A 27,899-nucleotide genomic window follows, 5' to 3' on the forward strand; every position below is an offset into this window, starting at 1 on the left:
TCCAGACCACACAAAAGGCATAATGGTTTATTGAGCACTTACTCTGTGCCAACCACTATCCTCAGCATTGTACATATTTTATTTCATTGAATATTCACATCAACACAAATGGCAGGTAATATTATTAGACCCATTTTACAAATGAGAAAACCGAGGCCCAGAGAGGCTGAGTAACTTGCCCAAGACTACACACCTTGTTTTTTTTTTGTTGTTTTTTTTTTTGCGGCACGCAGGCCTCTCACTGTTGTGGCCTCTCCCATTGCGGAGCACAGGCTCTGGACGCGCAGGCTCAGCGGCCATGGCTCACGGGCCCAGCCGCTCCGCGGCATGTGGGATCTTCCCAGACCGGGGCACGAACCCGTGTCCCCTGCGTCAGCAGGCGGGCTCTCAACCACTGAGCCACCAGGGAAGCCCAAGCCTACACACCTCTTGCCCAAGTCCGATAGGCACCTCAAAGTCAATGTGTCCACGATATAATTTATCATCTTCCTCTTCAAACCATTTCCTCTCCCACACCCCACGCTCAATGGGGACATCTCCAACACCCGGGCCCAAGCCAGAAACTGGAAGTGAGCCCTGGCCCCCGCCTCTTCCTCACCCACTCCTTCCTCCAGTCCAAGCCCAGGTTCTGCAGGTTTTACCTCCTTGGTATTAGGTGAATCCCTTCTCTCCTCTCCGCCCACCAGCGCTGACCTGTTAGCTGCCCTGCCACTCCTCTGGAGCAGCCTCACACCACACTCCCTTGCAGGCCCCAGTCTCCCTGTTTTCCAGCATCCTGCACACTGCAGCTCAGGTGGGTTTTCTAAACCTCGTCTCGCCATGCCCACACTTCCAGAAGAAAGCTCAGCCTCCTCTGCCCGCTGTCTCCTCCTACCTTAAAGTGTGGCAACCAGCCCCAGGAAGGACACCCCCCAGCCCCCATTCTGCTTTGTCTCCTCCTGAGGCTGGCCTACGAGCCCCCTCTGCACCACTTAGCTCCTTCCTTATGATTGCCTGTCCCCAGTAGGTGCTGCCCCCCTCAAAGGCAGAGACCCAGCCTCATCCCCAGGGCCTGCACCCAGGAGGAACTCCATGATTGTTGGAAGGCTAAATGCACGAGCAGTGACAGGAGCCATGGGTGATGCTGCCTTCTGAGTCCCAGAACACAGAGGATTCCACCGGGCCCCAGGGTCAGTGGACTCTGGCTGCCCCACCGCCACCCAACCTCTGCACCTGTCCCCCTGCACCCCACGAGACCATTTCCTGTGCCCTTTGGAAGGATTTTCCTCTCCGCATCTTCCTTTCCAACTCTGGAGCTCCTTCCTGTGGGAGAGCTCTGGCCTCAGGAAGAAGGAAGAGGAGCCCAGTCTCTTACCTCCTTTCAGTCTTCATCAGGCGTTTTCAAGGGTGGGGGAGACTTTGCTCCCATGGGAGAAAAAATGGATCCTTGGAAGGGAGAGATTTTTTAAATCTTACTTTTTTTTGTATAAAGCAAAGGTATGTGTACAGTACATAAACAGATATACAGTGTATCTGTGGTATTTAAAATACTGTGTGATTAAGGAAAAAATGTCTAAAAGGCTCCTGAGGGGGCGATAATGAAAACAAGGTTGAGAACTCTGACCTACACACTTGGGACGTGACTTGCCTGGTCCGAGAACTGGCCAGAACTGAGGGAGAGTGCAGAGTCCTATCCCAGGGCACTCAAGGTATATCCAGAACTGACCCCCACCTGCTAGCTGGTGTCCCTTCCCCCAAGCTATCCCCTTCTACCCTGTGCCTGAAAGTCCACTGTTCTGTGTCCGGTGTTCTGTGATCTGATCCTGTTCTTACCGAGGCCACAGGTTGTCCCTTCCACTTCCTTCCCCAGGCGCGACCCAGCTCCCAGAGCCAGAAGGAGTCGGAGGCCTCTCAGCTCTATGCTCAGCCTTGGGTTATGGCATAACCCTGGAGCTCCTGGAAGAATCCAGGAGGGAAGCCCAACCACAGGAGGCACCCAGGAACCGGGGGTGCCACTGTGGGACAAGGCTTTCTTTATTGGGATGGGGATGGGGTCAAAAACAGTCTTACTTAGAGGTGTTCTAGGCAGATGGAGTCAATTAAGGGTGGGACAGGACTGAAGGTCTGTTGTCGGGGACACAGAGACAGGGGTGAGGGAAGAGGTCACGGGTGTGTGAGATGTGGTCTTGGGCAACACAGGTGTTCCGTGGTCTTCATACGTCGAGGGAGTCTCCAGTATCTGGGGCTTCTGTTGGATGCTGGAGCCAATGAAGATCAAGTAGATGATGGCACCTAAGTAGGCACCTAGGGGTGGGGCCACCACTGGCACCCACCACCAGTCCTTGGTGCTGCAGGCAAGAGGCAGAGGCCTGCTTAGGGGGCCGATGCCCAGCATGGCACCTGCATCTACCTCAGGCCGAGACAGAGAGTAGGGCCTTAGAGTAGAGGAGAAACCCCACCCTAGCCCGGGAGTTGCCCCTGAGCCTGGGGCACCGGTCAGCTTCAGCCTGATTCAAGGACAGAGGCGGGTCTGGGGCAGGGTTGACCTTCAGTCCAGGAGCAGGGTCTGGAGGAAAGTCAGGACCCGCTCTTGCCTCCCCAGGCCACTGGGAGCTCTGCAGGATGCTCCCGGGCTACTCCACCCCTCCACATATAGGGAACCTACAGAAGACTCACAGCAATGGTCTGGACAAGGCAGTACCTGAAGACCTGTGTGCCCCAGCCAGCAATGAAGGTGAAGAAGCGTGGAGGCAGGTCCCGGGAGGGGTTGATGGCATATCCTGTGTTCATGCCCATGGACACTCCAATGATGACAACAAGGATGCCAATCACCAAGGCCTGTGTCCCTTCCAGTGCTGGGTTGTTCCCCTTGTCCGTGATGGCTAAGAGACACAGCTGAAGCATCCCTGTCACTAACACCTGGGGAGCAGACACCGTGGCAGCCGACACCGTGGCAGCCACCTGGGACCCCTAGCCAAGCCATAGGGCCTCAGCAGTGCCCCCATCCCAAACCCGCTGGCAGAAACATGTCCTGGCACAAGGACAAGTCCCCATCCAGAGTTCTTGTCCTCTTCACCATGAGGGGCTCACTGCTGGCCCCCTCCTGAGTGGGGGAGGGCTTGAGGAGGGGCACCCACCCTGGACCACTGACCTCATCCAGGAAGCCCCTCCACAAGGTCATGTGGTCAGGAAGGTAGGTGGCAAAAATGTTAGCAGTGGCTGTGGGACCAGTCACTGTCAGATTTCCCCCCGAGTAGTCGATGATGGCGGCTGTGGAAACACAGATTGAGTATAGACCTGCCCTCAGCCAAACCCCACTGCAGTCTCAGAGATGAGGCTGTAGGATGGAGGGCAGGGAGTATCTCCAAGACTTTTCTCTCCCAGACATTTTCACAGGCTAGGACACTCGGTTGGATCAGCCCATATTTCAGGGGAGGAGGCTGAGGCCAGAGATGGACAACCCAGGGCGGGACACTCACTGTAGAAGAGGCAGTAGATGGTGGCAGCAGCCAGGAAGGAACCCAGGAACTGACCCAGAACATACACGGGAAACTTCTTCCAGGACATGCGGCCTAGTGCACAGTTGGTGAAGGTCAAGGCTGCGTTCATATGGGCCCCTGCAGGGAGGGTCAAGTGTGTCGGCGTAGAAACAAACAACAAGAATCAGTAATACTGAGAGCAACGACAGCAACAATAATAACGGCTAGCGTTCGTGGAGCGTACTCACTCAGTCCTCAAAAGGACCCGGCGAGGCAGGCACCACCATCTCCATTTAACCATTACGGAAAGTGAGGGATGGAGAGGTTCAATCGCTTGCCTAAGTTGACCCAGCTAGTAAAAACAAGGGGTCAAGGGGGCTCGTGAAGCGTCTGGGCAGAGGAAAAGGGCTCAGGGTGTTCTCCCTCCAAGCTGCCCGTGAGGGCAAGGTGCTGGCTGACTTGGAGAAGGGGACAGCCGGAAGGGGGCAGCAGGAGCCCGCAGGGGACACCTGGCCTTGCCTGTCAGGCGGGGCCCAGCCCACTCACCGGAGATGTTCCCTGCCATGTGCACTCCCATGGTGACTCCGAAGCCAAAACCCAAGTTGACACCGAGGAAGCTCCCCATCTTGTCTCCTAGAACCATGTGGGCCACGGAGCCGAGACCAAACACCTGTGGGAGAGGGCCTCTGAGGGAGCTGCCCGCCCAGGAGCCCCAATCTCAGAGTGGCGCTCGGCCCCTCCCACGCTACGCCTCCCTGGCATTGCCCTTGGAGACCCTCTGCCCTCCCCCCTCCTCCAGAGACTTCCCTCCTCGTGACCTCTCCCCCTTGGCCCTGCCAAGGCTGCTCAGACATGACCAGTGAGAGCTGGGTGAGGGCTGTGCAAGGAGCCGGGGCGGGGCGGTGGAGTGAGGGGCTCTCACGGGCATGTCCAGGTCCCTAGATTCCAGGTGCACCTGAAGGGCCTGGAGGAGGCAGGGCTTCCAGGAGGGCAGGGCTGGTGTGGATTCGACCCCTCAGAGCTTCTCACATTTCAGCCTAGCCTGAAGGGAGTTTCTTCAAGGAATCTCCAAGCCTCACATCTGGACTCTGCCAGGAACCTCCAACCATCAAGAGCCCCACACACTCAGCCCTGGAGCCAGCCTCATTCCCATTGCCCTCGGGCATCACTCCTGAACTTCTTGCCCATCCCCCAGCACCAGATCTCAGCAGGTGACACGGCCCACTGACCCCCTTCACAGGGATGTTAGAGACCTAAAAGGAGGCCCTCACTCAACAACACCCACCTGCCCCTATATCCACCTTCCCTTCAGCTCTGGCCCTTGCTCCCACCTCTCTCTCCTTCTTCAGAGACCTTCCCCTGGCCTGTATCCTCCACACTCCCCTTGAGTGGCTGCCACACGCTCGGGTCTCTTCCTTCCTGAAAGTGAAGCCTCCCTCCTCAGCCCGGTCTCCCTGTCCACCGGTGGACTCCTGGACGGCCCCTCCCATGTCAGTCAGGCTCCAGGAAGGACCTGCTGGCTGGCTCCTTTATCCCTTCCCTTGCCCTCCCTCCTCAGCCCGGCTTCTGCTTCCAACTGTCACCGACATCTGCGCTCTGTCCGAGGACTCCAGCCTCCAGATTGCCCAAAGGTCCCTTCAGGCATCGTCTCACTTGTGCTGACTTTCACCCCCTTAACCACACTGTGCTTCTGGAAAGTGCCTCCTCTTTGGCTTCCATGACATCTCCCTCTCCTGGTTTTCCTTTTCCCTCTGTAGCCTCCCCCGGTCCACAGTTCCTTCCCACATTCTTCTTCCTTCATCTGCCTCATAAAATACAGATGATCCCAGGGTTCTATCCCTGGCCCTTTTCATATCTCACCCCAGTCACTCCTGCGTTTTCTTACCAGGGCTAGAGCTTCAGATATGCCTGAGGCACTAATTCCCAAAACCTCTACCTGAGAGCCAGATCCCTATTTCCAGATACCCACTGGAAGTCTCCGGGGTGCTTCACAAGCGTCTCCAGCTCTATTTTGAAAGCTCACCATCTCTCAGAAAATGTGATCTTCATCCCATGTTCCCCCATCCCAGTTGGCCAAGCCAGAAACTTGGATGTCCTCTCCCTCCTCCCCCACACACAATCAACTCAGCTTACATTCTCCCACGTGCCTCAACTAGAGAGCCTGCACACCAGAAACTACAGAGCCCACACGCTCTGGAGCCCCTGCGCCACAACTAGAGAGAAGCCCGCACACCGCAACTAAGACCCAATGCAGCCCAAAATGTTAATTATTTAAAGAAAAAAAAAAAAAGACCACATTCAGACGGCACCTCCTCTGAAAAGTCTATGTGTTTTGGATATGTTGTCTTTGAGGGACCTCTAGATGTCCAAACTGCTGGAAATCAGAGTCTAGACCCGTGTCATCCAATATGATGGCCATGAGCCACATGTGGCTGTTATGTACTTGAAATGTTGCTAGTCCAAATTGAGATCTACTGTATGTGTAAGGCACACACCAGATTTCAAAGGCTTAGTAGGAAAAGGAAAATGTAGAAGATCTTATTCATAATTGTATATTGATTACATGTTGAACTGGTAACATTCTGGGTATGTGGGTTAAATAGAGTAACTATTAAAATTAATTTCACCTGTCACTTTTTACCTTTTTAATGTGGCTACTAGAAAATTTTAGATTACATATGTAGCTCATATTGTATTTCCTTTGAACAGTTCTAGAGTTTTTGAAAAAAGAAAACCTGAAGAACTGTGGACACAAGGGCTGCAGTTGAAGCCGTCGGGCTGGATGAAGACACCCGGGAGAGGGCGCAGGGTGAGTGGGCAGCTGAGGGCTGAACCTAGGACCAAACGTCAGCCCTCAGGGGTGGACGTTAGAAACCCCAGCTGGAGCAGCAGTTGAAATGGAAGAACAAAGAGAATGTGCCCTGGACCCCAGGGAGAAGCAGAGTTCCCAAGAAGGGTGTGGCCCACACGGTCATGTGCAGACTCTGGGTCAAGCGTGAGAAGGCCTGGAAAACATCCCTTTGGGTGTGACCATCCAGTGGTCATGAGTAGCGTGGTGAGCACTGTGTCATCAGGCCATGGGGTCTGATGAAGCCAGGTCCCAGAAAGCGTGAGGGGGGGTAGGTGGTGAACAGTTGAAAGGACCACGGTAGACATGCCTTTGAGAACCTACCTGAGGAGGGAGGGAGAGCGAGTGTGATAAATGAAGGGATGTTCTGTGTTCTGTTGTTTTAGGTCGAGAGACCTGAGTGTGTTAAGGTTGAGAGAGGGAGGGGCTGAAGATAAAGGAGAGAGGAAAGGAGGAGCAAAGTGTCTGAGTAGCGCTGGGGGTGGGGAGCAAGGCCAGGCCAGGCTGGCAGGCTTGGGGGGTCAGGAGGTGCAGGGGCTGGAGCAGGCATGGAGGGTCTGAAGACCAAGGGTCCCCATTTTCAAGTAGGAGCTCAAAACCATTTACTAAAAATAATGAATGAGTGAATAAACCCCACGTGATCTCCTGTGTCAAGGTTGCCAACTGGCAACCCCTGGACCTAAGCCGTCCAGCCCACGTTTTGTTTGGGTAGCCTGGTCTTGACACAAGCACAGAAGTTCCAGCTTCTCTTGCAAAATCAGAAGGTCTGCAACAGTGGCCCGCATTCTACATGGCATGGCAACAGTCGGCTGGAGTGGTGGCAGCCATGTCTTCGCATAGGTCAGCACTCTGCCATTAGCCACCATCTCCGCCACCCTCAGGTGACTCTCTCTGGCCCCCCACAGCACGAGTTTGCAACCCCTGCCCTACTACTCACAACTACAGCTGGTTTTCCAGGGCCCTGATAGCCCAGCGCCCACCCTCTCTGATCAGTGAACGTGGCCCAGCCTGTCCAGGTCCCTCCAATAGCCACGGGCCCAGCCCGGAAGACAACAGCCCCGGAGGTTACAGAGTGGAACTGAGTGGAACAGTGTGCTTCCTTTATCTTGTCGGTAGTAAATGGGACCCAAGGTCACTGTAGCTTTTCTGGCGAAAGCTTTGTGCTGATGACTCACTGAGCTTCCTATCAACTGAAAAAGCCACCACTTCTTGGCACACAGGCCCGACACCTAAAAATAACAACAATACGATGTCCTCTGTGAGCATGAACCTCACAAAGTTCTTTTACAAGGGTAACTTCCCTTCGATCCTCACAGCAACTGAATGGCAAATGTTTCTGCTCCCAAGGGAAACAGAGGCCTGGAGAGTGGTCTTGAACTACCCAAAGTGAGGGCCTTACCTCAGCTGGGGGACAGTCAGAAATCTACAGCTAAGCTAAGGGACAGAGCATAGCGTTGAAGGGTCAAGACAGGGATATTAGACTGGACTGGATTTCATCTTAACTTAAAATGTGACCTTGGGCAAGTGACTTTGTCTCACGGAGCCTCAGTCTCCCCACCTGTGAAATGGGGATAATAGTACCTCCCTTACAGGGCTGTTGTGAGGATTTGGGAAGATGCTGCACATAAGGGCTTGGCATTATAGTGCCTGGTATGCAGTAGGTGCTCTATAATAATCTCAATAAAAGGAAGAAAAACGCAAACGTGGGCAGTGGGCAGGCATGAATGCATGTGGTCAGTGCTTGCTTTCCCTAAGAGCTCTCTGAGGAGGCACCCTCCCGCCTCCACAGTTCCAAGGTTTAACAGCCCTCACGGGGCTGGAATGTCTTGTCATAAATGAGTTACTTTGCCCTGGATTAAGGCAAGAGCGGATCCAGATGCTGGTGTCACAGCTCAGGAGGGCAGGTAATGGAGAAGGGGGAGACAGCGAGTGGCAGGGAGGGGAGAGCAGCTGAGAGCGCTTGTTAGTTTGACAAGCAACCAACACATATGTCCTATGTGCGCTGGGTGTCGATCTCTTAACCTTCTTCACAAAGTTGGCCGGCTCGATATTAGTAAAATTCTGAACAGTTAAGATGCTTATGTAAGATCACAGAGCTAGAAGATAGCAGAGCCGGAATTCAAACCCAGCTCCAAAGCCCATGGAGGCCCGATCCAACACACTTAATAACGTCTGAGAAGACAGGCTCTGAGCCACAGAGAGACCTGTCCAAGGCCAGCTGGTGACTCACTGGCAGGATGATCAGTATAAGAACCTCGGTGTCCAGAGTCTCCAGGGCTCTGTGGATCCCACTGCCTCCTACACCGTGACTCAACGCACACACACACACGAACACACAACCACACTCGTCCTCTCCCCCCAACCCCCAGCCCCCTGCCGCCTCTGGGACACTCCCGACACCTTCACTTCCCTTCCCAGAGGCTAGCCCTTCTTCTCATGGACCTGGGCCTTCGTAAGGTGCAAACAAGCATGGCCACAGCTTAAGGGCAGAGGCTGGATGGGATAAGTGGCAGGGCCGACGCAGGTGGACGGACAGGGAATTTCCAAGAAAACCCACATCCCACTTGCCTATGGTTTCTGTCCCATGATCCACTAAAAGAGCCCTCACCAATGTGCCCCAGGACCTCCAGGTTGCCATACTCTACAAGAAGGCGTCAGCGCTCACTTCTCTGGCCTGTCTGCAGCCTCCCACGCTGCTGACCACTCCCTCCTTGTGGACCCCGCCACTTCTGTAACCTGGTCCCCCCCCCCACTTCTCCCCTCACCCCTCCGGTCACTCCTTCTCAGGCCCCTTTGTGTGCTCCTCTTCATTCTTCAGGCTCTGTCCTCAACTCCGTTTTTTTCTCTGTCTGTACATTCTCACTGGACAATTTTTATAACCACAATTCATATTCTGATGTAGTCTGACTCTTTACATCCAGCCCAAGCCACTCTCTAGAGTTCCAGACCTCTATATCCAACCGCCCCTGAGATTTCTCCCTGGCACCTCACCTGTTCCCATTAAAACTGACCTCATGCCTCACCCTGCGCTGGGCCGCAGGCTCCGCAGAACGGGCCCCTAAGCATTTACCCCACATCTGTTGCTCGCAGGTTCCCTCTTCCATAACTCTCGCAGATGTGTGCTTTCTTCTCCACACCCTCTCTACCTCTATCCTAGGTCATTGCCACAGCCTCTTCGGTTCCCCTCCCTCCAGCTTTGCCCATTCGGCTTAGGCTCCACACTGCGCCCGGAATTTCCTTTTAAGATCCAAATCTGGCCATATCATTCCCCTGCTTGAGAACCTTCGATGTCTCCCCATTGCCCTCAGGATTAATTCTCAAAGCCTCAATGTCCTCTCCAATCTCTTTGCTCTTTGTTTCCCTTCTCCTCACTTCCAGGCATGCCCCCTGACCCACCCATCCCCAAGCAGCCCAGGATTTCATTCTGCTCCCACGTACCATGAGCCCTTTCTCTCCCAAAAAGGCTTGGTGAGAAAGACAGAGCTCTCCTTATTTTCCTATGCTTCTCCCTCAGGCTCCTAGCTCAGAGGCCGGGAAATGGACGGTGTGACTCAGGGCCCAGCGGTGGGGAGGGGGTCATGGATTGCCCTTACTGAGCCCTAGCTTCCTGAGGCCCCTTCCTCAGAGCCTGCTCACCCTGTGCCACCCACCCACTCACCATCATGACAAACGTGCTCAGGAACTCGGCCAGGAACTCGCGCACCATCTCCTTCTGCAGTACTGTTTGCATCCTTCTTACTGCAGACGGTGTGACCATCTTGGACATGCGGGTGGACCTGAAGCAGCAGCCCGAGCCCATGGGCAGAAATGAGATCAGGCGCACTTACAGTCCATCGGGTTTTCAACTCATGGCTGAGTTAATGGGTAACCCAGTGGCCTCTCCACACACCTCCTCTTTCCCAGGGCAGCTGGTACTGCTGGGGTCAGAGGCATGTGAGAGTCCCAGGGATGTGGAGAGGGACTGGGGGTATCCAGATCATGCCCCTTCTTCCTCCTGATGGGGGACTGGACCACTGAGAAGCGAGCACTAATGAGGCCAGTTTGCAGAGGGGGCAGCTGGGAAGCCAGTGAGCGCCATCTGTGCTGCCAAAGAGCCTCAGGGGAGAAGCAGATGGGAGAGAGCAGGCACGAGAGTGGAGCTCAGTTGTCTGTCTGTCTGCCTGTCTGCTGGGGCCAGAGCTCTGGGGACACAGGTAAGGCATCAGGCAGGAGCTGGCAGCAGTGAGGCTCTGCAAACAGCACAAGTTGTGGCAAAGTCTGCTCCTGGGCTCTAGAAACAGCACTGAGGCCTGAAGCATGCCCCAGGTTCTGCCAGAGATGACGGGGACGGCAGAATATACCAGGCTCTGAAGCAAGGTCACACAAATGAATGCTTGTGAGGGAGTGAATGAATGAACGAATGAACGGGAGGGACAGAGGAAAGGAGGGACTGTGTCTTACTCCCTGGTGTATCCTCATTGTCTAGCACAGTGCCGGGCACATAGTAGGTGTGCAATATACACTGTCGAATGAACGAAAACTGAGAATTCATCTGTTACTCTCCACTAGATCCCCAGAACTTCCCACAGTGCCTGACACATGGTGGAGGCTTGATAAACGTTTGTTTAGTAAGTGCATGATTGGATGGATAGACGGATGAAAAAGTGAGTTAGAGGCTCTATCTTCTGTTGGTGGTGGGGGAACAGGACTTGAGTGTGAGGAAGGAGACGGTGTCCGGAGGCTAAGGAGGAGGTGGGGTGCAGATGCCTCTAAGTGCAGCCTTAGTGCTTGTTCAGACTGGTGACCCTCCCCCGCCTCCCACGCTGAGTGACCCTCACCTTCCTCGCCCCGCTGGGGTCAGCAACATCACCCACACCCTGCCTCAGCTTGCTGACTTTCCCCAGCCTCACAGCAGCAGAGAGTAAGGGAGTGAGAAATGTAAACCAGGCATGGATAGAACCCCTCCCACTTTCCTGGCTGAGACCCCATGTTCATTCCTCACCCACCCTAGTCCTTGCTGTCTCCTTACTTCAGGGAAACAAACCCAGGACTGAGCACATGGAGGGGGATGTAGAGTTGCCTGAATGGTTGGCCCACTGGCTCCCATCCAGCTGCAGCTCCCATGCAGCATCATATAAGGGTCGCCTTGCCCCTATGCCTCCTCAGCCCTGAAGAAGAGCCTGAGACAGCAGGAATTCAAGAACAGTCCTGGGAAGGTACCACAGAGGCAGAGGAGCAGTAGACAAAGCAGGAAGTCACAGACACCAAGAGAGCTCTGGAACCCTGGCCCCTTCCTCCTCACCACAAAGCAGGCAGGACGCAGTAAGTGACAACCACCAAGGAGCCAGTGAACCAAAGATTTATTGAATGCCTACCATGCCTGCTGTGTTCAGTGACTGCAGTAAAGAACATTGGCATGATCCCCACTCTTAGGAAGATGAACAATTAACTAAGCAGTTACTTAAAATTGTAAAGAGTGTTGCCACAGTGAAGAGTGGGCACTATGGGGTTGCAGGGAGGAAGCAGATGACCCAGAGGAGGGAGTAGGAGGCTCTCCCAGAGGAAATTTAGGTCGAGAATACAAGACCGGCCAGATGAAGGAGCATCAAAGGAGGCTGGGGGAAGGTTCTGGGCTAATGCTTGGACAAAGGCTTGCAGCTACGACAGTGTGTGATGTATAGAGGAATTCTATAAGGATGGACTGCAGAGAGAGAACGGAGAGTGGCACGAGATGGGCAGAGAGGGGCAGATGGCCTCATGGCCCACGTTAGGCAGTCTGACCTCGCCCCAGAGGGCCGTGGGGTGACGGATTTAAGCGGAAGCACTGTCTCCTCTTTGGAGGCAGGAATAAGGGAGCATGAGTAGAGGCGTGGTGAGCAATCGGACAGGCTGAGAGGTGATGGCAGCCTGAGCCAGGAAGGTGCAGTGGCGGTGGTGAGAGGAAGACAGTCAAACCGACAGACTTGGTGTCTTATTAGAGAGGAGAATGGAGAAGGAAATGTCAGGGATGACCCCAGGCTCTGCCTAGAGCAGCACGATGGCCTGTGTGAGGCACATGAGAGAAGCTGCAGGCTTAGGCTGGAGAATGAGGGGTCCCCTTCTGGGTGTGGCGAGTTTGAGGAGCTCACTAGACAGCTAAGTGGTGGTGACCAGTAAGGAGGCTGCCGGTCATGTGGTCTTGTTTAGAGATACCCATTTGGACGTCACCATGTCATAGATGGTCGTCTGACCCATTGGCATAGATGAGAGAGCTCAAGGAAGGGTATAGAATGATAAAGGGCATCTAAGAAAACTAGCCTACAAACCAAGAAACTAACAGCCAATGAGGTAATTACCTAAGTAATATGTGCTAACCAAGGAACTAAATATCTAACAACCCACCAACCAACCCTTTGACTCATCAACCTAGCAACTTAACCAACTGATTCTCCTATTGACCAGCTCGTTTAATTATCTAATCAACCAACCAGCTGCAAACTATCCAACTAACCTCAAGCCAACCATTTAACCGGCTAACCAATATTTATCCATTTAACACATGTTTGTTGAGCAGCTACTTATAAGTCAGGCACAAGGGGGAAAAGTAAAAATCCAGTCTCTGCCCTTGGATGGCTTCATCCAGTGGAGGAGATGGATAACACCATCAGAGCAAGAAGCCCCCGGGTGGGAAGCAAGGCCTGAAGAGACTTGAAGAATGGGCAAGTGGTGGCCTAAAGTGGCTGTGAGGGCGTAGGGATGTGGGAGTGAGGATATCTTACATATTTTAGCAGATTGGTGGTTAGATGTGAGGGACATGAGGTGGTTAGTGGGGGACAGAATATCAAGGACAAGGCCTTGACTTCTGGCTTGAGCATCGGAGGAGAAGGGGATCCTTGACTGAGCTGAGACCATGGGAAGTGGCGGGAGAGGAGTGGAAAAGGCTGTTTTCAGCTGGGACTGAGCTGCCTGCAGGACCGGTGAGTCTCTGGAAAAAGGGTCTAAAGCCCTATGAGAGTCCTGGGCAGAGACAGCGATGTCATTGGCACAGAAGGGACCCATTCATTCTCTCTATCCAAGAGCACACAAGCAGACCAACATCCATGCTCATGTGGAGCTGACAGGCAGAGATGAAATGTCCTAAGTAGGTCATCTGTGTGGTAGAAGGTAGTACATCCTACGGGAAAAGGTAGGGCAAGGAAAAGGGGGTGGGCAGTGACTGAGTAGGGCAGTCAGGGTGAGCTTCACTGAGAAGGTGGCATTTGAGCAAAGACAGGGAGGAGGGGACTACCCTGGTGGCGCAGTGGTTAAGAATCCGCCTGCCAATGCAGGAGACATGGGTTTGAGCTCTGGTCCGGGAAGATCCCACATGCCGCGGGGCAACTAAGCCCGTGCACCACAACTACTGAGCCTGCGCTCTAGAGCTCACGAGCCGCAACTACTGAGCCTGTGCACCGCAACTACTCAAGCCCATGCACCTAGAGCCCATGCTCCGCAACAAAAGAAGCCACTGCAATGAGAAGCCCGTGCACCGCAAGGAAGAGTAGCCCCGCTGGCGGCAACTAGAGAAAGCCTGTGCGCAGCAACGAAGACCCAAGCAGCCAATAAATAAATAAATTTATTTTAAAAACGAAAAAGACAGGGAGGAGGGGAGGGAGCGAGCCCTGTGGGGAACTGCGGAAAGAACGTTTCAGGCAGGGGGGATGGCCACTGAAGGACTCTGAGCATGTTTGAAGGAAAGGAGGGGAGAGTGGGGTGGGGGAAGATCAGAGAGGAAATGGGCACTAGATAGGCAGGGCCTTGGCCATTGCAAGGACTTTGGCTTTTATTTCACCCCAAAGAGACCTGAGCCTGAGCGGGTGAGAGGTGGTGAGTTCAGTTCAATTGAGCACAACCTACACAGGGGCAGCTGGAACCCACTGCCCAACTCCTTGACCCTCATCTGGGTCTTTCTGAGCCTCCCCTCAGCCCAGGGCCCAGCCCATGCTTGGCTATGGGCACAGGTGGGAGAGATCCTTCCTCTGGGCCCCATGGGCTGGTACGGGGTGGGAAGGAAGGAGTCTGGGAGCATCAGCTACCATGAGGGAGAGGCTGAGAGAGGGGCAGGGAGGGCCCTGGGGGTGTGCTGGGTGCAGGACGGAAGGGCTGGGGTAGGGGAATGGGTGGGATGCTTACCGCTTCTTCCTGTCAGCCTGAGCCATATTCTGTCTTTGAGATTTTTAGATGCTGTGGAGCCAGAGAGAGGTCACTAGGGCTGGGGGGCTCAGAACTTCGCCCCTCATTCTCATCAGACCTCAGCTCCCCCAGGGAAGAAGCCACAGGGACAGCTGCTGCCAGTGCCAACCCCTCAACCCAGCCGAGCTGGCAGGGACGGAGAAGGAGGGGTCGGTGTCTTCAGCCAATGGGGAGTGGCACTAAAGCCACACCCCCTCACCCCTGCTGGCCCCCGGACTCGTGGTCCCCGGACCAGGCCCTGCGGAGGTCCTTCTGACCTTCCCAAGTCTGCAGCCCAGCTTTGGACAGTGGAGATGCCCACAGCCTCCCCCCAGCAGCTCCACCCCTCATATATGCGGGTATTATTGTCTTCAGTCTAACCTCAAGCTCTCTTGCTGCTGACTTACACTGTGACTTTCCAGGGCCTTGTCTGCCTCCCCTTGCACACACACACTCACACACACACACACACACACACACACACACACACGCAGGATGAGGTCCTGAAAGTTCATTTAGTCCTAACCCCCACCTCAGAACAAAATCTACCCTCTCACTTTTCCTGAAAATTCCCCCCTTTTAATCCCCATTTTCCTCACAAATGACAGCACAAAGGTAACCCTGGAGTTTCCTCATCCTGCATGCTCCCTTGTTCTCTAGCCCGCTTCCCTCTAACTGCAGCCTAAGTTCACATCCCTAGCCCTGATGGCAGAAACCCTCTAGCCCCAGCCTCTCAGGAGGGGACTCCAGAGGGAGGAACCACTCCAGCAAAGCCAGAAATCCACCCATTACTCTGATCTGCATCCCTTCTGCTTTGGTCCCTTGTCGCCAGTCTCTACTAGCCCCCCGACTCCCACCCCCCAGGCTCTGCTGGCAGCCCAGCCCCACACAACCTCCCAGTCTCTGCTGCACCACTGGGCCTCCCAGCAGTCAATTTACGGGTAAGGAAACTGAAGCCCAGAGAGGAAGTGTGATGCGCCCATATGACGCAGCAACTCAGGACTAAACCAGAGCAGATATCCAGGCCTTCAACTCCCGGCTGGGGTTCCTTCCCCAGACAGTCCCACGGTCACCTCCTCCCCATGTGGTCCCCAGCAGTGGCACTCCCAGGCCTGGGTCCCAGGGGAGGCCCCCTGTCCCAGCCCTGCCTAGAGCCCGACTCACTCTGCCCAAGTGCCTTATGCTTCCCAGCGTCTGGCTTGGGGGCCTCTCAGTCACAGCAGGTCTTGAACTTGTTCCTCCGTGACTGTCTCAGGCTCCGCTGTCCCTGCGTCCCCAAGCTAGAGCCCGCCTCTCGGCCCTCCTCGGGGTGGCCCGAGCACTGCTCTACTCTGCTGTTCCAGGGAAGAGGTCAGTGGGGCAGGGGTTTGGCCCCATCACCAAGTCCGGACGCACTGCCCAAAATAGCATCCCTTCTCCTGCCAGCAGCGCCATGGAGACCAGGTTCTGAGGCAGCCTTTGTGAGGTCAGAGGTGCAGCTTGGGTGGGCGCTCTGGGCCTCACGGTCCCACAGGAAGGCCCTGTGCTCCAAGCCAAAGGTCCAGCCCAGAGCCGAAGGAAGCCCTCCCAGGGCCCCAGAGCTGGGGGAGGCTCCAGAGGCTCCTGAGTGCCCCAGCTGTGGGCAGAACTGCACAGAATGGGGATTGGAGGTGGAAAAGTCTGGAGATCAATAGCCAGGTGGAAGGGTTGGGGAGAAGACCCTGGGTCAGACCTAAGGAAGCGCCCATCCCGAAGAAAGAAAGAGAGGCTCATGCCCAGGACTCAGGGGCCTCCCAGTCTGAGGGGAAGGAAGAGACATAAGCCATATTTGCAGGAAAACCTCAGTCTAAGAGGGGAGGTAGAAAGCCAGGCCTGGTTCTCTGGAGGTTCTTAGTCTGGTGGGGAGGAGAAAGAGCCTGGGCCTCGTGCTCTGGGAGCCCCTGTCTGAGTGGGGGAAGGGGAACCCTAGACCCCACCATCAAGAAGATGCCTCCCTTGGGAACAGCAAGCAAGGCATCTGGGAAGGAGCCAAGCTGGACCAGAATGTAAGGCTGCAGTTGGGGTGACCAAGGAGGGGTCAGGAGCAAACCAGGGCACCAGCTGCCATCTGAGAGGACTTCTGGAGCCAGGGAATGGCTGAGCCTCCAAAGATGGGCCAGTTTGGGATTTGAGCACGTGACCCAGTGCTGAGAAACAAGGGTGGGGTTGCTGGTCTGCAGAACGTAAGGAGGCCCCCCAGGTGGAGTAGTGGATGGTGGGCAGTGGGTCCAGAAGCTTCTGAGGACTGTAGCCCCTCATTGTGGAGAGGTGGTATAGGATCTAGTTGCAAAGCCAGCTCTGGTAATAGAACTGTCCTCTAGAGGGTGCCAATAGACCGGGTCAGGTTTGGAACTTGCATTGCCCAGGTTCCCACCCCTACTTGCCCTCATTCCCCTCTGCAGACTCGAAGAGGGCTCAGGACGCTGAGTCCTTCTTCAGGGAGGTAGAGATGTACCCCTGGAGTGAGGGGCACCTGCCTTTATTCCTTTCCTTTGTGTGCTGTTGAGGCCAGGGTGAGGTAAGAGTCAAAAGTGAAGCTGGGGTCTTGGATGAGGTCAGAACTTGAGCAGAGCTGGATTAGACTGGGATCAGGCTGGTGAGGGAGGGAAATGGGATCCATGTTGGAGTCAGGGATCCAGCCCTGGACTCATTTACTGGGCTGTACGCTGAGGACCCAGAGGTAGAGCAGACACCCTCCTGCCTGTGTCTTGGGACAGACAGATAAACGGCAGGTGGTTCCCGCAGGAAGGGGCGGGAGAAAAGGTGCGAAAGCGACATGGGAGCGCAGGTGATGTCCAAGCATTGCCCATTTTTAAGCAAGAAGAGTCAAGTTTGCCTCCAGATAATGAGAATAAAATCCTCCCTTTTCAATATGTGCTTTGTGCTGCCACCTCTCCAGCAGTGAAACTCCATGATGAAACCCTGACACATCTCAATCAAGGCCAGTCTTATGAAATCCGAATACTAGACAACAGGAAACTTGGAGAACTACCAGAAATTAATGGCAAGTTGGTGAAGAGTGTATTCCGTGTCGTGTTCCATGACAGACGGCTCCAATACACTGAACATCAGCAGCTGGAGGGCTGGAGGTGGAACCCACCTGGAGATAGAATTCTTGACGTAGATATCCCAATGTCTGTGGGTATAATCGATCCTAGGGCTAATCCAAACCAACTAAATACAGTGGAGTTCCTGTGGGACACGGCAAAGAGGACATCTGTGTTTATTCAAGTGCATTGTATTAGCACAGAGTTCACTATGCAGAAACATGGTGGAGAGAAGGGAGTGCCATTTCGAGTACAAACCGATACCTTCAAGGAGAATGAGAACGGGGAATATACTGAGCACTTACACTCAGCCAGCTGCCAGATCAAAGTCTTCAAGCCCGAAGGTGCAGACAGAAAACAAAAAACAGACAGGGAGAAAATGGAGAAACGAACGCCTCATGAGAAGGAGAAATAGCAACCTTCCCATGAGACAACTATACTCACAGAGTGTTCTCCACGGCCCGAGATCACGTATGTCAATAATTCCCCATCACCTGGCTTCAGCAGTTCCCATAGCAGTCTTTCTCTTGGGGAAGGAAATGGTTCACCAAGTCACCAGCCAGAGCTGCCCCCTCCAGTCACAGATAACCTCTTGCCGACAACCACACCTCAGGAGGCTCAGCAGTGGTTGCATGGAAACCGTTTTTCCACATTCACGAGGCTTTTTACAAACGTCTCAGGGGCAGATTTATTGAAACTAACTAGAGACGATGTGATTCAAATCTGTGGCCCTGCAGATGGAATCAGACTTTTTAATGCATTAAAAGGCCGGATGGTGCGCCCAAGGCTAACCATTTATGTTTGTCAGGAATCCTTGCGGCTGAGGGGGCAGCGGCAACAGCAGCAGAAGCATAAGGATGGAGACTCAAATGGTACTTTCTTCATTTACCATGCCATCTACCTAGAAGAACTGACAGCTGTTGAACTGACAGAAAAAATGGCTCAGCTTTTCAGCATTTCCCCTTGCCATATCAGCCAGGTCCACAAGCAGGGGCCCACAGGAATCCATGTGCTCTTTAGTGATGAGATGATACAGAGCTTTCAGGAAGAAGCCTGTTTTATTCTGGACACAATGAAAGAAACCAATGATCGCTATCCTATCGTACTGAAGTAGGTGTGGGGCATTCCATCCTCAGTGGCTGCTGCTCCTTTCACCTATTGGGAGCTCCCCTCTTGAAGGGGGTCTCAAATGGAGCTTTGAAGGGCTGCAGGAACCTGACCCATCTGACTGTGTGTGGGCGGGTCCAGGCCTTGGAGGCAGAATCCCAGGCATCTGTGTTGGCCCAAGCTTTTAGGGCGCCCACAGATTACTGCCCAACATGCATTTCTGCAACTATTTCTTATTTAAAATTTCTGGACCCTATTGTTGAATATCAATAGAAACTCCACATCACTTAGAGTGTGTGTAGGGCATAATGATGAGGAGGATTGTGTGATGTTTAATGGAAAGATGTTAAATTTTGTGATATGGAACCATGGCCAAGTAATTTTTTCTTCTAACATAAAAGCAAATATCTATATTCATAAGACTAGATCCTCAATCTTTTTTGCCTCTGAAAACCTCATTAAAGAGAAATACGGAGAAAGAGGAAAATTCTTCTTTTGATTCCCCTGTAATTCTATGACTAATAGTAATTTTAGGTAACATTTATTGCACATTTAGTTGTGTCAGGCAGTGTGATAAATTCTTTTTTTTTTTTTTTTTTTTTTTTTGCGGTACGCGGGCCTCTCACTGCTGTGGCCTCTCTCGTTGCAGAGCACAGGCTCCGGACGCGCAGGCTCAGCGGCCACGGCTCACGGGGCCAGCCGCTCCGCGGCATGTGGGATCTTCCCGGACCGGGGCACGAACCCGTGTCCCCTGCATCGGCAGGCGGACTCTCAACCACTGCGCCACCAGGGAAGCCCAGTGTGATAAATTCTTTAAGTGGATTATCTTGTTTAAATCCTCTTAATAGCCCTATATGAAGGAGGTAATAATGATCCCTAATTGAAGATGAGGAAATGGAGACAGAGAGTGGCCGAGGAGCTTGCTGAGTAACAGGAAGCTAGCAGCTAGTGACACTGAAATGCAAACCCAGGCCGTCTGGCTCTTACTAACTGCCATCCGTGACTGCCACCCTTGTAGTCCTCTGTGCTTGCCATCGTTTCTTACTGTGGCTCTTCTGGTGAATTGGATGTAACACTGAGCGAGAACTGAGGAATTAACACCAAAAGGGACAAACCACACCTAAAAATTGATGAACAAATCAAGACCTACAAAAAAATGAAAACATAGACACTTTCAAAGCATCATCAGTTACCAGATTCACAGAATTTGAGGTGGTGAAAACTAGGGATTATCTGTAACTCCCCAAATTCACTGTTCTTGAATGACCTTCTCAAACTATTTATTAATGAGTTAGACTAACCTCTGCTTTCTCTTTCCCCTCTCTGCATCTTCTCTTGGTATAGAAAGTTCTTTTACTCATGCAGCGTTCTTTTGTTTGTTTGTTTGTTTGCGGTATGTGGGCCTCTCACTGTTGCGGAGCACAGGCTCTGGACGCACAGGCCCAGCGGCCATGACTCACGGGCCTAGCCGCTCCGTGGCATGTGGGATCTTCCCGAACCGGGGCACAAACCCGTGTCCCCTGCATTGGCAGGCGGACTCTCAACCACTGCACCACCAGGGAAGCCCCTTTGCAGCATTCTTTTATATAAACTTTACAAGAAATTCATTCCCATTCCGTTTGCATTCTTACCATATACTTTAGTTCTTCCTGATTGTGATTGTGTGCTCTTGTGTGTGTGCATGTGTAAGACTATGGGTCTTTTTTCACATGTAAAGTTTTATCCAGAAATCCCTCTACATGTTATGCTGAGGTGAAAAATGATAATCTTCAAAAGATTCTGTATTGGATTTGGATCTGTGTGTGTGTGTATTTTTAAAGAATTTGATAAAGTTTAAATGTTTTTATACAGAGATTTTTGTTCATTAAAATCAACCTTCAAAAGAAAAAAAAACGGCAGGTGACTTAGGATACACTGTGTTAAGGTAGAGAGGTTACAGGAACAGCTAAGCCAGCCTGGAGGTGGGCAAGAATCTTCCAGAAGAGATGACATGAGCACTGAGTCCTTTAAAATGAGAGAGGGAGGATGGGGTGGTAGTGGTCTTTTGGTTTTGTTTTGTTTTGTTTTGTTTTGTTTTTTATTTGTTTTATTTCTGGCTGCGTTGGGTCTTCGTTGCTGCACGCGGGCTTTTCTTTGGTTGCGGAGAGAGAGGACTACTCTGTTGCAGTGCACTGGCTTCTCATTGTGGTGGCTTCTCTTGTTGTGGAGCACAGGCTCTAGGCAAACAGGCTTCAGTAGCTGTGGTTCGTGGGCTCAGTAGTTGTGGCTAGTGGGCTCAGTAGTTGTGGCACACGGGCTCAGTAGTTGTGGCTCACAGGCTTAGTTGCTCTGCAGCATGTGGGATCTTCCAGGACCAGGGCTCAAACCCGTGTCCCCTGCATTGGCAGGCAGATTCTTAACCACTGTATCACCAGGGAAGCCCCGGTAGTGGTTATTTTAAGTCATTTGAAGCCCAGTGGGATTGTGAGAAAACCTAATATGTTCTGGGGACTGTCAGCGGTTTGCACAGGGCTGGAGAAACGGGCAGGGACAGACCACGAAGAGCTTTGTCTGCCAGGACACAGAGGCAGACTTTATCCCAAGAGCCTGAGGAGCCCTTGAAAGGTGCTAAGCAAAGAGAAGAGTGAAGTAGTCAGTCTGGGGTCCTTGTGGCCTCAGAGCACCCAGCAGGCAGGGGCATGATTGGGCCCAGGCTCAGGCTGGAGAAAGAGAACAGATGTCAGCCCCTGGGCATCTGCCACAGGAGTCAATGGGCTCGCCAGGAAGCACGAGGGTGTGGGGCAAGGGATGGGGGCAGAATTCTGGGGACAGGAGGGTGACTGAGAAGGAGCAGGTGAGGAGGGAGATAGAAACCCAGACACCAGGCTGCCAAGAGGACACTGGAAGCTCCGGGAGGCTGTGGCCCCAGAGGTGAGTGCTGAGGGGAGGCTAGCCTTGGTGAACTGGCTGGATGGAGGTCGGTCACAGCACTGAAGAAGTGGAGGCTGAGGCGGCAGAAAGTTCAACCATGGAGAGAAGACAGGCAGCAAGAGGGTCAGCGAGGCTGGGCACTAGGGTCAGAGGTGGGTCTAGACAGAGCCTGGGGGGATCTCCAGGGCCAAGGGGGATGGTGCAGGCAGACAGGGAATACCCGGGGTCCTGTCTGCACAGGGTGGGCTCTGAGTAGGGCCGCCAAATAAAACGCAAGACATTCAGTTTTGAATTTGAATTTCAGAGAAACAATATATGCAATATTTGGGACATACTTATGCTAAAATATTACCCATTGTTTACAAACAAAAAAGGAAAAACAAACAAAAAATTACCCATAGTTCCTCTGAAATTCAAATTTAACCAAGTATCCTAGCTCTGGCTTCAGTGAAGACCCCGCCAGATGCCTTGCACATTTACTTGGGTTTGAGTCCCAGCTGGGCATCAGATTCACTGCCCAACCCTGGCTCAGTCCCTGCCCCTGAGCCTCTGTTTCCCTACCTGTGAAATGGGGTTGGAGGGTATGCAGTCCTCTCACCCCACTACTTTTGGCCTCTAGAAAGGAGCCAGGAAAAGGTTTACAAAGGCAGCAGCAGACCATTAACTCAAAAACTAATTTGATTGAAATGATAAATCAGTTGAAATGAATTGGTAATATTAGTGTGCTACAGGGCAATTTTTGCAGACTCTGATGTATCTTTAGGCATTTGGTCCCTCTTTCAGAAGTCATTCAGTTTTCTTATTTTAATTTTGCCTGCAATACACTTATTTTGCTAGTAAATAGGTTGGAAAAAACCCAGTGCTCATCAACCTCCCCTTTCTTACTCACTACACTAAAAATCTTTTAATGTGATCTAGTGATTGGGGACATTAATGTTCAACCTAACTGAAAATTTAAATGTTTATGAACACATAGCCAAACAAGTCAAGCAGATATAATTGTCCATCATTGGAGTGGAAAGTTTTAAAAAATGGAAAAAAGACTCAGATTCTTTTCTTTTACTTCTTCTATTACCTAAAACAGAAATAAGCGAAAAGAGCATTTTCCCTCCATGACAATAACTACAAAAATTCTGGTAAGTTTCTTTCTAATCCTTTTTTTTATGTATACACAGACACACATTCTCCTCCCCCGCCCCACACTTTGTCAACAATAAGTAGAAGGAAACTTCTATAAAGTTTTGTAAAGTACTTTTTTCACTCAAACATTAAGAACATCTTTTCCATGCCAGTAGGTCCACATCCATGTCATATATGTGGCTGTACAGCACAGAATTGTCTCCAATTTTAAATGTATCCAACTCTTTTCTATTATGAATAGCATGGGACAGACACAATTGGCTGAAACCCAGTTAGGAATAAAAATGCAAATAGAAATTTAAAAAAATCAGAATAAAGAAAAATGCCCAGATACACTAAAACTTCTCTGAACTTCCCTCAAATGCCCCCCAAAGTATCAATGTGTAAAAAATGAATCATTTCAACTATTTATTTCCACTAACATGCCATTTGATTAACTTATTTATCATGTAAACTGGCTTTCAGTCAAATTGTTTTCCACTTGGGATTTTCCAGACTTTTTTTTTTTTAAGAACTTTTTTTTGGGGCCACGCCATGCAACCTACGGGATCTTAGTTCCCCAGCCAGGGATCGAACCCATGCCCCCTGCAGTGGAAGCATGGAGCCACAGAGTCCATATAACTCAGGCACTGTGGTATCAATCAGTAAGAAATGAGCAGCTCTGGTTGAAGGAGCAGGGAGCGGGGTGGGAGAGCAGTGCCTGTACCTGGACAAATCCTGGTCTCTCTGAAATCACCTGACATCTTGAAAATTCTCAGACTGCTCAAAAAAGAAAAGACCCTTAATCCTCACCCAGGTAAGTGTCCCCTTTCAAACTCAAGTAGGGAACCCGAGATTCAGAACAAGGTAGCAACTTACCCAAGATGACCCAGAACTAGAACATCCAGATCTGCCCAGGAGGCCAGGGACCCAAGCTAGGAGAACTGGGGGCTGGGTGGCTGGGCTGGCGAGGGCTGGGGGCACAGTCAGGACCCAGGATGGTCTTTAACCCTGACACTCTCCAATGACCAGACCCTCCCCCGAGCCCAGGCTCTCATCCTTCCTTCTCAGAGTCATACGTGGGCCTCCAGGGAAGAGTGGACAGAGACTGAGGCAGACAGGGTCAGGAGGTACCACCACTTGCCCAAGGACAAACATCCTATAAGTCATGGAACCAGAATTCAAACCCCGTCTGCTCCTCTCTAAAGTCCTCATCAGGCTACCTAATTTGGCATCAGAAACCAGGCATAGAGCTCAGGCCTGTCACTTTCTAGTATGAGCTGGAGCTATCAGGGAAGGCTTCCTAGAGGAGGGGGTCTCATTGACAGAAGAAGTTGGGAGATGACACTGAAGAAATTTGCATGTGTGAGAAGCATTTGTATCTTTGTATATATCTGTATGTGAACATATGTGTGAATGAGTAGGTGTGTGTGTATATGTACGTGTCTATGTCTGGTCTTGAATGTGAAAACCTCTCTGTGGACTCACTGTCTCTCTCTCTCACACACACACACAAACACACAAGAGTCGTGCACACACGAGCATGCGCCCATTCCTCTGGGTTAATATTTTCCTGCCTGCGTCAGCACGGTGCCCGTCAGCAGGCCACTCACTGCAGAAACGTGCCCTATCTGATCTGGAACAGGGGGCTGAGTGTGGGCAGAGAGCTTATCTCAGCAACCCCAGGCAAGCTACTCTCTCTCCACTGTCCTGCTCAGCCTGAAAAAGGAGGCGCGCCCAGAGGGCCTGACTACCGGGGTGTGATGTGACTACGCCATCGCCCCAATCACACTGGCGGCTCCCCGAGTGGAGCCGTCTCCCTACCTCCTTCCAGGTGGGCAAGGTCGGCTGCTCCCTGAGATACCTTCCCTACCTGTCATCTCTGCCCAAATCTGGAGGCCTCTCCACACATATATATGTTCCATTGAGGACAAAGAGAGAATAGAGACCCCGAGGAAATGCTCACAAGGTGCCCCCCTTCAGCAGGAAAGCAGCTCTGAAATGACCGTGTTAGCCTGCGGGAAGGTGGGATTTGACTTACAGCTTTCCAGGAACACAGTGATTGCCCAGGGGGCTGTTCAGAGGTCTGTGTGGGCAGGGACTTGGGCCCAGGCACCCACAGGCATTGAGCCCAGGAAGGCTTGGTGGAACACAGGGGCCCAAGGCGAGATGGGGCCTTCCCAGTTCCCGGGCCTCTCCCAGTATCAATGGAGGTTCCTCTCACGCCCAGGCTGGTCCCCTGCAGTACCAGCTGAGCCAGATTGGACTGAGCAGGTAGACACAGTCTCTTCTGCTCTCGGTATAGCCGAAGGTCCAGCCTGAGTCAAGCCCAGGTGTCCTGGCTCCTAGCCCGGCCTGAGGATGCCCTAATGCATCTCTGCATGGGAGAGACAAGGATGGAGCGTACAGCGAGGAGGACCACCCCAGCAGTGTTGTTCCCCATGGTGCAGAATTAGCAGCAGTGACTGCAGAAGGGGTGGTTTAATATGACGGTGGTTGACATTGTAATTGGATGGAATTGCAGGAAGGAAATGAGGACATGTTGCTGAGTGAATTTAGAAGAGTCAGCAGAGGTTGGGGGAGAGACCCTCCCGAGACAGAGTACAACTTGTTCAGCTCTGGTGATGGTCTAGGTGCCTCCATTGCCCTGTCCCACACCAAGGAGGGTATCCAGAGAGCTGGTCTTGTCTTCTGGGCTTCCCATCTCGTCTGGCTGGGGGCACTAGATCGGCCCTCATCTCCCCCGCCCCACCGTCCGTAACAGGGCCAGAGGCCTTCCTCTGCCTACAGCTCTGAGCTCTCCTCTTGATGTCCCTCAGCCCAAAGACTGGGCATCTTTGGTCATGTTTCCATGGCAGGAGAGACAAGGATGGAGGGCAGGAAGGCTTGACTGATTACAGAGTGAGTGGAGTTGGAAGAAGGGCTGCCTATGTCTGCCTAGGCTGACCCAGAGAGCCTGCCCCGTCTTGGGGACAATGCGCTATGTTTCAGTTCCAAACAAGGATTCCCACCAGCTACGTGGATGTCAGAGGAGCTGAGATGGAGGCGGTGGACTGGACAGAGATGAGTTCCCAGCAGTCAGGCCAGCTCAGATGCCCAAGCCTAACGCCTGGAAGCAGGCTCCATACCCCTTTACAGCATTTTTAAATGAAAATTTCTAACATGCACCAAAGTAGTGTATGAACCTCCACATAACCTTCACCCAATAAAATCATCAACCTTTTGGCACTCTGGTGTCACAGATGTTTTGGGGTTTTTTTTCTTTTATGAAGTATTTTGAAACAAATTCCAGCTATTATGGCATTTCACTCCTGCATTCTTCAGTATTCATCTCTAAAATCTATGAACATTTACTTACATAATGACTATCCCATGCCTAACAAAATGAACAATTCCATGGACTTACCAAGTACTCACATTGTTTCCAAATATCTTAATTTGTTGGTTTGTTCCAGTCAGGATCCAAACACATTGCACTGGGTTAAATGTTTTCTTAAACATGACCCATTCCCCTTTCTGTTCTGTTCACATTCTGTTCCTGTCACTGTCACTATTGAGTACATGTGGTTCCATAGGAAGTCACAGTTCTGGGTTTGTGTTTGCTTCCTTGTGGTATCATTTAACTTTTCCTCCATCCCCTGTATTTCTTAGAATATATAGGAAGTTAGCTCTAATCATGTAATTTTATTTAGGATCAATTTGGGGGGTAGGAATCCTTTGTGGACAGTCCTGTGTGCTTCCTACTGTACTTCATCCAGAGACACATAATGTCTAGTTGCCCCAAGCTTAGTGATGCTGACCTGTCAGTGGGTTCAGAGGGTGGCAGCCTGATCCCACCACTGTCAAGTTCCCCATCAGCCATTCACCTTCTGGTTTCATCCTTTGATTTCTGCCTAAATCAATATCAAAAATCCTTCTACAGTAAAACATTTTAAAGGAGAAGCTCTGAGCAGCAATTTCTTAACCCACAAGTAAACAAGAGTCAGGGCTTCCCTGGTGGCGCAGTGGTTAAGAATCCACCTGCCAATGCAGGGGACACGGGTTCGAGCCCTTGTCTGGGAAGATCCCACATGCCGCAGAGCAAGTAAGCCCGTGCGCCACAACTACTGAGCCTGCGCTCTAGAGCGCATGAGCCACAAGTACTGAGCCCGTATGCCACAACTACTGAAGCCTGCACACCTACAGCCTGTGCTCCACAACAAGAGAAGCCACCGCAACGAGAAGCCCGCGCACTGCAACGAAGAGTAGCCCCCGCTCGCCACAACTGTAGAAAGCCCGCGTGCAGCAACGAAGACCCAACATCGCCAAAAATAAATAAAATAAATAAATTTATTTTTAAAAAAAGAGTCTAATAATGGTGGCATCTCAGGTACTGAGTTAATCAGAGCAAAGAGGGAGTCCAGATCAGGGATGCTTCATGAGAAGAAGAAAGAGTGCGGTGGTAGCAGAAAGGAGCAGTGAAAACCTCAGGGACCTCCTGGCTGGGAGCCTGAGTGTGGGGCTGTTTTGGGGTTTGGCTGTTCAGGGGTGGTTCCCCCCATCCAGGTAGTGAGCTCTGGTTCCTAACTCAGACTTTATAGACAGCAGACCTGAGCTTGAATCCAGTTTGGCTTCTTAATTGGTGCTGGGTGCCTTTGAGCAAGATATTCAATTGGGTGTCTTCATCTGTATGATGGAAATACTAATCCTCACCTCGCAGTGTTTTGGGAGAATGAGTTGGTGGGGAGTAAACACTCTGTGGTGGAGAGGACGCCTCTTTTTTTTTTTTCTTATTCGTTATCCATTTGATACATATTAGTGTATATATGTCAGTCCAATCTCCCAAGAAGATGCCTCTTCGAGGAAAGAAACCCTGCACCCCGTCCCTTCTGCCCTGATTGACTCTTGCCTGACTCCAGGACCAAAGCTAGAAGGGCTGCGGGGCCTGGGGATGGGGTAGGAAAGGATACCATGCTCATTCCACAGGCAGACAGCAAAACCAAAGCCCACGGACTTCCGCCCAGATCTCAAGATGCTCCAGCCAGCTGGGTGCATCTGGTCTCCAGCGCTTCCCATTACAGCTCAGCCGCTCAGCTCTTGGACTTGACTTCCCGGTTGCCGCCCCCCAACCCAGGGTCTGGGGGTGGGGCTTGCCCCAGGCACCGGACAATCGCCAGCTCAGTCAACAGGCAGTCAGGTCCAGGGGTGACAGGGCCTTGAGCAGGCAGCCTCCTGGGGATGCCC

General features: G+C 52.2%; 1 protein-coding gene, 1 long non-coding RNA gene and 1 pseudogene across 2 annotated transcripts; 2 read left to right on the top strand and 1 right to left on the bottom strand.

Annotated features, from left to right (window-relative positions):
- On the bottom strand, nt 1–15,824 carry AQP7 (aquaporin 7). Its single transcript, XM_067744607.1, is given in 9 exon segments — nt 1–2,116; nt 2,119–2,327; nt 2,681–2,898; nt 3,131–3,249; nt 3,459–3,596; nt 4,005–4,128; nt 9,965–10,082; nt 14,437–14,487; nt 15,640–15,824. Coding segments are annotated over 8 exon segments (990 nt in total). The 5' UTR covers nt 14,463–14,487; nt 15,640–15,824; the 3' UTR covers nt 1–2,078.
- LOC137227948 (uncharacterized) lies at nt 11,230–26,975 on the top strand. The gene is made up of 3 exons (XR_010945083.1): nt 11,230–11,607; nt 22,642–22,693; nt 26,599–26,975. It is a non-coding gene; the product is annotated as an uncharacterized lncRNA (long non-coding RNA).
- LOC137227946 (alpha-globin transcription factor CP2 pseudogene) lies at nt 16,580–20,727 on the top strand (annotated as a pseudogene).
- Nucleotides 26,976–27,899: the final 924 nt, after the last annotated feature.

This window comes from Pseudorca crassidens, chromosome 7 (genome assembly GCF_039906515.1).
Source record: "Pseudorca crassidens isolate mPseCra1 chromosome 7, mPseCra1.hap1, whole genome shotgun sequence".
NCBI classification, from domain to species: domain Eukaryota; kingdom Metazoa; phylum Chordata; class Mammalia; order Artiodactyla; family Delphinidae; genus Pseudorca; species Pseudorca crassidens.